Source organism: Takifugu flavidus, chromosome 18 (assembly GCF_003711565.1).
Source record: "Takifugu flavidus isolate HTHZ2018 chromosome 18, ASM371156v2, whole genome shotgun sequence".
Classification (NCBI taxonomy): Eukaryota; Metazoa; Chordata; class Actinopteri; order Tetraodontiformes; family Tetraodontidae; genus Takifugu; species Takifugu flavidus.
Window position 1 is genome coordinate 6,073,253 of NC_079537.1, and position 9,483 is coordinate 6,082,735.

General features: G+C 46.1%; 1 protein-coding gene across 1 annotated transcript; it reads right to left on the reverse strand.

Annotated features, from left to right (window-relative positions):
- Positions 1-5,107: 5,107 nt before the first annotated feature.
- On the reverse strand, positions 5,108-8,472 carry LOC130514555 (uncharacterized). Its single transcript, XM_057014212.1, has one exon. It carries the CDS (start codon positions 7,994-7,996, stop codon positions 5,114-5,116), a length of 2,883 nt encoding a protein of 960 aa, XP_056870192.1. The 5' UTR covers positions 7,997-8,472; the 3' UTR covers positions 5,108-5,113.
- Between the last annotated feature and the right edge of the window lie 1,011 nt (positions 8,473-9,483).

A 9,483-nucleotide genomic window follows, 5' to 3' on the forward strand; every position in this document is an offset into this window, starting at 1 on the left:
GAATGAAATGGACACAGCGCGCTCCAATAGCCTTGATGTCAGTAAGAAGTTCTGTTAAGCTCCTGAACAGGATTCACCCCCTTTGAGCTCGAGAGGGGTGTTCTCTTTCCGGGACCAGGAGCAGAAAATCCATAGGCCAGCCCAGCACTTTTATGAAATATAAATCTTATTTTGTTCAACTAAAAACGACTCTCAGTTTTCTCCCAACAGGCAACTTCAGCAACCACATCCAGTGAGGATCCAGGAATTCCACACACAGCTGAGTGGGTTCTTCTGAGAGTCATCAAGTGAAAGTGGTCAGAGCACAGGTGGACTGATCCCTTTGAAGTTGCAAAGTGAACATCACCTGTTAACCCTAACCCTAACATAGTAACACCCTAACACCTTAACCCTAACACTGGTATCACTGGAATCAATGTACCCCAGCAGGTCATTCACAGAGAACGCTTGGACAGATCCAAGAACATCTAAAGAAGATGGCACCATGATTAAACTTCTATTATTCTTGATTACATCAAGGGGAGTTGTCAATGAATTGTTTGTATTGGCCTAGCTTAGGCTAGGACGAGGACGAGGTCATCCCAGCAGAGGAACTGGATTGGATTGCATGAACATTGAGAATTTCATGTGTGTTTCTATAAAAGACTGGGCCAAGGGATAGTTAGGTTGTCAGACTTCATGCCCTGACAATTGACTCTGTTGTTGCTAGGGTTATGAACTGGCCCGGAGCTCTGTAATATTTGTATCTAGAATTGGTTCTATTGTTAAATACATTTTGAAATTGGTATTTTTCTTCTTGAAGTCTTCATTCAAAGAACACGCGGATTAGCAGCTACACTCGAGAGGTATTGCGATCCAACAGCAGCTATGGGATGCACTGGGTCAGACAGGCTCCTGGAAAGGACTGGAGTGGATCAGTCTTATTTACTATGATGGCAGCAACAAGTACTACTCTGAGTCAGTCAAAGGCCGGTTTTTCATCTCCAGAGACAACAACAGAGCACAGCTGAATCTGCAGATGAACAGCCTGAAGACTGAAGATTCTGCTGTTTATTATTGTGCTCGAGAGTCACAGTGACTGAAGTCAGTTCAGCAGCTGAACAAAAACACACACTTCTCATATTTACTGCTGTGAAGTGCAGAACTGCACACTGAATACTCTGATCTGTCTGTAGCGCCTCTCTAGTGTATTTTACTATTTGAGAGGTGGCTAACCTGAGCTCTTTCTAAAATATAAAATAATGAATAAGGTTTCTGCAATGAACTTAAACCAAGGAATTCAAAGACCAACACAGTTTTAGTGGAAAATAAAAAATAAAAAAGATTTACTCAACCATAGATTCAAGAAAATTAACATTTGTAAACAGGCTTCGTTCACATAGGCAAAATATGCACAATACACAGTTACTGTGGGGCCCCCAATAAAATAAAATAGCCGGCAATACTGTTACTGTAGCAGGCCTGGTTGCAGCTCGGGTACGTGGTAGGCTCCAACGTGTAACTGTGCCTCAGGTGTTACCTCAGGTGAGAAGAATAACTGCTGAAACAGGGGAAGGGATGTTCCAAAGGAAGGCAGGAAACTCCGGACTCAGCTCCACATCAGGTCACTCCACCGCGGACGACGATCCACCTCTGCTCGGCTCCACCAGGTTGCTAGCCGCTAGCTCGTTAGCCAAGTTCAGAGTTAGCAGCCACTTAGTCAGCAGCTACGTGCACTCTCCTCTTCGTCCGTTTGTCGTATCGAGTTCTCCACTCAACACTTACTTGAAAGTCATCACTCAGTCTTCAAAAAGAGTTCTGGTCGAACACTAGAATGACTATAATGACGAACTTCTGTTACACTTGATCAACTTTTCCGGTTTTTCACGCTCTCTCCTCTCCTCCGACTCTTCTCTCCTTTTTTCGCTGTTCCGCTCACCTCCCTCACACCTGCGCATTAGCTTTTCAAAATAAAATACATTTTGTTCCACTATTTCTTCTGTTTCCCGGGGACATTATAACATATACATTCACGGATAACGCATCAAACATGTAACATGCATCTTGGAAAACACATATACTACACAGAACTCACCCCATACCGCTAAATCACTCCATCATACTTTTAATCTGAAGTGGCCTTTTAATTACTAACTTATTTATCATGAACTGTTTCTTTTTAGCGCTAACTGCTATTTATTTCTTTATTTATTTTAACTGATGTCTTTTCTTTTTAACACGCCTGGTTTTACCCAGGGCTACACTCTCCCCCTTTTTAAATGTCTGAGTGTCCTCATCAGACACTAATAAACGTAACTAAGGAGTCTTAAGAGTGTAGCAACTCCGTCTGACTAGTGTTTTCCTATTTTAATGACTATACCTCTGTGCACAATAGTGAATGCCTGATCTCTTGATTTACCAGGCTCGTCATAGGTAAGTCTAATAGTTGGCTTAGCCGTTCTCTTTGGTCTAAGTCTAGGCTCAGGTCTGATTACCACTCTTCTGTTCTGGTCCTCTTCTTGGTCAGACTCCGATCCAGTTTCGCTTGTCTCTTCCAATGTTATTCCTCGTTCACCCTCTTCATTCCTCTCACACTCAGGTTCGAGTTCAGGTTCCTGATCATCCTCTTCAAGGTCAGAAATGTTCTCATTGACAGGTTCAGGTTCAATGTCCTTCTCCTTTTCTGGGTCATCGTCTAGTTCTGTTTCAGGATCAGGTTCCGTGTCCACTACTGAGTTTGGGGTTATTGTCACTCTCGGGACAAAGTCCTTCCGATTGGCAGAATGGGTGATATAATACTCCATGTCAGAGGACGAATCAGAAAACTCCTGATACTCCTGAGTTTCAGGTCTTGCTTCTCTTTGACTTTCCCTACGAGTGACTGCTCTGGTTTTAGGCCTAGCAGGGGGATCTTCAACCTGATCAGTGGATGGTACTCTCACATGTTGACCAATTGGAAGAAGGTGATCCCTGTGGATGGTCTTTGAGCCTGGTGCTCCATCCTCCCTCTTGACCTTGAACACAGGTAGGTTTGGCATTTTTCCGACAACAACATAGGGGGCAGGGTTCCACTTACTCTCCAGCTTGTGCTTACCTCTGAGGCCCAAGTTCCGGAGCAGAACTCTATCACCAATGTCAAGTGTCCGAAATGTAACTCTGCGGTCATACAACCTCCGGTTTCTCTGATGTCTCTTGTCTGCGGCCTCGGAAGCTAACTTGTAGGCCTGCTTCAAGTCTTCCTTCAATTTTGCGACATAGCGGGTGTGGCATGCAATCTCAGTGCCATCTGGGGACGTCCCAAAGCATACATCCACAGGAAGCCTCGCTTCTCGTCCGAACATCAGGTGGTATGGTGAGTACCCTGTGGCATCACACTTTGTGCTATTATACGCATGGACCAAATACGGCACATGTTGACTCCATGAACGTTTCTTCTCTCTGCCCAGCGTACCCAGCATAGAGAGTAGCGTTCGATTGAAACGCTCCGGCTGAGGGTCTCCCTGAGGATGGTATGGGGTGGTCCGCGACTTCCGTATCCCCATCAATGTCAATAATTCTCGGATCAATCTGCTCTCAAAATCCCTACCTTGATCCGAATGGATCCTTGAGGGCAGACCATAGTGCACAAAGTATTTTTCCATTAGGACCTTGGCCACCACTGGAGCCTTCTGGCTTCTTGTTGGAAAGGCCTGCGCGTACCTTGTAAAATGGTCCGTGACGACCAACACATTGCTTATCCCTTTCGAGTCAGGCTCCATGGAAAGAAAGTCCATGCACACTAGATCCATAGGCCCATGGCTAATGATCTGGTACAATGGAGCAGCTCTTTGTACTGGCGTCTTGTGAGTGACACACTCTCCGCAATTCCTAATATACTCCTCCACATCTAAAAACATTCTCGGCCAAAAGAATCTACTACGGAGCAGGTCAACTGTTCTCTCCTGCCCAAGATGCCCGAGGTCGTCATGCATGGCCTTCATGACCATCTCCCGGAACTCTTTTGGCAGAACCATCTGACCGACTGTCTCTCCGGAGGATCTTTTGCTGTAACGGTACAGCAGTCCATCTTTCATGGAAAGCTTTCCAGCCTCTCGCTTCAACCTTGTCACCTCTGGGCTTAGGTTTGCTTCACTTGGCCAGCATCCGGTTTTAAGAGCCTTGATGGCTGTTCCAATGACCTCATCTTTCTCTTGAGCACTCCTGAGGCTCGCCTTACTCAGGAGTTCAAGTGACTTAACTAACTCCATGTGTGTTGGACAAGCATAAACATCAGGAACACAGTGGGAAGATGCGCCAAGTTGGGCAACATAAACAGGTGTATGGCGGTCAGTCTCTGGGAGGCAGACTTTCTGACAAATTGTCTTAACCCCAGACGGAGGTATAGTCACCCAACCATCACCATCCGCACCTAGCATGTTTCGTGACAACAGGTCAGCATCAATGTTATGGCGGCCAGGGCGATATTGAACGTCGAACTCATATGTCGATAGAGCAGCTAGCCAGCGATGGCCGACTGCATTGAGCTTGGCTGTGCTCAAAACGTACGTTAACGGATTGTTATCAGTACGCACAGTAAATCTTGCCCCGTACAGGTAGTCATGGAATTTGTCAACCACTGCCCACTTCAACGACAAAAATTCCAACTGATGAATGGGATAATTTGTCTCTGCAGAACTCAGTTTACGACTCGCAAACGCAACTGGTCTCAGACCTTCAGGGGACTCTTGGTTTAATACAGCACCAAGACCCTTCAAGCTCGCGTCCACATGGAGGATGTATGGCTTTTGTGGATCAGCGAATGCCAGGACAGGGGCGTGGGTCAAACAGTGGATGATCTGGTGGAATGCATCTGTGCAAGATTTGTCCCACCTATCTCCAAAGGGCTCTGATTCTTTCAAGTAGACCTTGTCTACATCAGGGGCACGTTTGATTCTTTTTTGAGATGGAGCATAGCCCTTGGTGAGTTCAGTCAGCGGCCTAACAATGGCAGAATAGTTCTGTATAAATCTGCGGTAGTAACCGCAAAAGCCAAGGAAAGACTGTAGCGTCTTCAGGTTTGTTGGCTTAGGCCAGGAGGTAACGGCCTCAATCTTGTCTGGATCGGGAGCAACACCTTCGGCAGACACAATATGCCCTAGGTACTTACCCTTGGCAAGCAGATCTGACACTTATCCACCGAAAGCTTCAACCCAACTTCTCCAAGGCGATCCAAGACCTTGAGCAGTCTCTCTTCGTGTTCCTCGAGTGTCCTTCCAAACACAATCAGGTCGTCAAGGTACACCAATACTTGCAAGAGGTTCATGTCCCCTACCGCTTTCTCCATCAACCTCTGAAAGGTTGCTGGAGCTCCTGTAATGCCCTGCGGCATGCGGTCAAACTGGTAAAACCCTAACGGGCAAATAAACGCTGTTTTTTCTTTGTCCTCTTCGGACATAGCTATCTGGTAATAGCCTGAACGCAAATCCAAAACAGAGAACCACTGACTCCCTGTGAGGGCATTCAGTGCATCCTCAATGCAAGGTGTTGTATATTGGTCAGGTACGGTTCGACTATTCAACAGCCGGTAATCTATGCACATCCTAATAGCGCCAGTCTTTTTTCGGACTACAACTATTGGGGAGGCATAGGGGCTTCGTGACTCAGTTATGATCCCTGCTTGAAGCAACTCTTGTAAATGCTTTCGAACATCTTCGATGTCTGCAGGGGCCAGTCGGCGGGATCGTTGACGGAAAGGCCGCGAATCAGTGAGCCGGATTTTGTGCTCCACACCTTTGGCCAAACCCATGTCCCACTCATGCATGGAGAACACATGAGACTTTTGAGCCAGTTTCTTTCGTAGTCTGTCTTTCCACTGTTCGGAAATGGGAGAATCTCCGAAGTTAACAACACTCTCATCAAATTCTGAGTGGGCAGCCTCTTTGGGGGGAATGGTAGTGACAGAGTCAACGTAATACATACCACCAATCACTGCCCCCTCAGGTATGGATGTTTCTCTGGAAGACTCGTTCTTGACTAGTACTCTCAAACTGTTGACATCCAATGCCCCGCTGGGCATAACCATGGAAAGAAGAAAAACATCAGCAGGTAAGGCAGCTGTTGGGGCTGAACCTACCATCAGTATTTCCTGTTCAACAGGTTTGTTCAACTCCACTTTACAAACCACCTGAGTGTCACCATCAGGGGATAAGATCAAAGGGCCTGGACCCATCCACCTGACCCAGCCAGCCTCATCATCACTTGCGGGAACAGCCGTCCCCTTGAGGGCAGGCCGACCCTCTTGGACACCAACTCGAAACCCAAGTGTTTTTGTGACATCAATGCCTTCCACAATGCATTGGTTCACCAAGCGTCTGACATGGCTAGCGTTGGTGCCCACCACCACAGATGCCTTGTCTGATGTCCTTGGGCTAGGGCAAATGAGTGCAAGGACAGTGACAGTCTGGCTTGTCCCCAGCACCTCCGCTGGATACTCTAAATCAACCACCACATATCCACGGTAGGGGTAGCTAACTCCAGACTCACTCAAACCCCACAGTGAAAGACCGGACACCGGCTGAATAGGGATATCCGATAGGTGTTTCTGATACCAGGGCTCAAATATGATTGTCACTTGTGAGCCGCTATCTAACAGAGCAGTGCAGGGTTGCCCATTAACTTTCAATGGCACCAGGCTAGGTGGACCCACCAATCCATCAGGAAGACCTGCTTGGTCTGATATGTCAGCAGCACTTTCCTCCACTGAACTGTTAACCGTACTAACTGTGGCATCAGTTGATGACTTATCAGTTTTTGACAACTTCAAAGCCTGAATAAGTCTCTTGATAACTTTAGCCTGGTTTTCTGGGTTCCGGCACCTACCCGCATAATGTCCATTTTCTCCACATCGATAGCAGAAATGTTCACCTGGGACTTTAAAGGATCTTTGTGGAGGGCTGGCAACTGGCTTCAAGGCGTTAACGGCTGAAACAGAGGCTCGAGGTTCAGCCACTTTATTATTGAATTTCTGCTGTAGATGCTTTAACTGTTTTTTTAAAGCTGCTACCTCACTATCAGGACTGCAATCACTCGTTGTGGTGTTTGGCAAAGCTTTCTCGTGGCTAGCTGGTACTTCTTGAGCTGGTTTGGAAACAACAGCAGCAACTAATGACTTGAGTTCTTTGATTTCAGACCTCAAATTTTGAATTTCGACTTGCTTTGCCTCGACATTTTGTTTGTTCGCACCATGCACAACAGGCGCAAGCTGCTTTCTTGAGGCCTCGTACTCCTCTTCGGTGCGTATTTCTTTTAGCAGCTGGAGGAAGGTTGGTGGCTTTTCTTTCCTCTCTCTCAGACGAAGATTGACCAGCATGAGATCAGAAGCTACAGCCCCGCGTAACAACTGTTCAAGCCTAGCTTTATCTGCATAACCAGGGGAAATACCACCTCTCTGCACGACCCTACCCAACGACTGCTCTAGCCGTCTAAGGAAATCAGAGAGCTTCTCTCCTGATTGTTGTTGCAACAAACGAAAAGCAAAATATAGCTCTTCCCCTGATTCTGCGGTCCCAAATGCGTGTTCAAGTGCCTCCAAACAGTCCTCAGGGCTCACATCAGGATCGCTGGATCGTGCAGATTTTACAATGTCAAGAGCAGGACCTCTAAGACTTTCCATCAATCTCCGCCTCTTTTCTTTTAGTGAGCAGTCGCACTCTTCCACCATGAGCCGTGCTTGACCCAGCCAGTGATCAAACTGTTCTTCTCCAGCTGGGGTGGGAGATATGCCAGAGAAAACACGTAGGCGGCGATAGCTTCCATGTTCGCTGGATGACTTGGATGTTTTGTCCAGCAAATCACTCACTGCTCGCAGTATAGCCTCGGTTGACTTGGCTGCAGCGTCTTCTGCAGGGAACAATGTGCTGAGGTTTTCCACGGGCTGAGCTTCAGCTGATAACCGCCCAGACACCGGTGCTTTTGGATCTGTGGTAATAACGGGCCATGGCCCCCCACCCCGAGTAGGAAACACTTCAGGGGGAACCATGTCACCTTTCACCTCTTCCTTGCATTCACATAAAACATGGTACTGGTTGTGTTGCAGGTTGAAAATTCGACCTCTGCGACGCGCACGCGTCCCAAACACTTCACTGAGTGCATCGTCTCTTCAATGGTGTCTGTGGATACATCTTCTTGAGTGATAATCATGACCACATGAGCCTCGTCTAATGTCTCTCCACGGCACCATCCCTTTAGCTCTGATACTAACTCAACTTGAGTTCCCATTTTATGTTTAGTTAGCACAATTTACTTAAAAAATGCTAATTTTCCTTGAACACATGCAAAAACCCAAACAGTAGAATAACACAGTAAAATTACAAAAATCCCAGCGGTGCCTCCATTTTATGTAGCGCCTCTCTAGTGTATTTTACTATTTGAGAGGTGGCTAACCTGAGCTCTTTCTAAAATATAAAATAATGAATAAGGTTTCTGCAATGAACTTAAACCAAGGAATTCAAAGACCAACACAGTTTAGTGGAAAATAAAAAATAAAAAAGATTTACTCAACCATAGATTCAAGAAAATTAACATTTGTAAACAGGCTTCGTTCACATAGGCAAAATATGCACAATACACAGTTACTGTGGGGCCCCCAATAAAATAAAATAGCCGGCAATACTTAAGTTACTGTAGCAGGCCTGGTTGCATCTCGGGTACGTGGTAGGCTCCAACGTGTAACTGTGCCTCAGGTGTTACCTCAGGTGAGAAGAATAACTGCTGAAACAGGGGAAGGATGTTCCAAAGGAAGGCAGGAAACTCCGGACTCAGCTCCACATCAGGTCACTCCACCGCGGACGACGATCCACCTCTGCTCGGCTCCACCAGGTTGCTAGCCGCTAGCTCGTTAGCCAAGTTCAGAGTTAGCAGCCACTTAGTCAGCAGCTACGTGCACTCTCCTCTTCGTCCGTTTGTCGTATCGAGTTCTCCACTCAACACTTACTTGAAAGTCATCACTCAGTCTTCAAAAAGAGTTCTGGTCGAACACTAGAATGACTATAATGACGAACTTCTGTTACACTTGATCAACGTTTCCGTTTTTTCACGCTCTCTCCTCTCCTCCGACTCTTCTCTCCTTTTTTCGCTGTTCCGCTCACCTCCCTCACACCTGCGCATTAGCTTTTCAAAATAAAATACATTTTGTTCCACTATTTCTTCTGTTTCCGGGGACATTATAACATATACATTCACGGATAACGCATCAAACATGTAACATGCATCTTGGAAAACACATATACTACACAGAACTCACCCCATACCGCTAAATCACTCCATCATACTTTTAATCTGAAGTGGCCTTTTAATTACTAACTTATTTATCATGAACTGTTTCTTTTTAGCGCTAACTGCTATTTATTTCTTTATTTATTTTAACTGATGTCTTTTCTTTTTAACACGCCTGGTTTTACCCAGGGCTACATGTCATTTCCTGCCTTTTAATTTGTTAAATTACCTTTTTACTTTTAAATTATCTTA

Bases quoted from the DNA above. Each gene is read 5' to 3' on its own strand.
- LOC130514555 (XM_057014212.1), bottom strand. From the start codon at position 7,996: ATGGTTCCCCCTGAAGTGTTTCCTACTCGGGGTGGGGGGCCATGGCCC.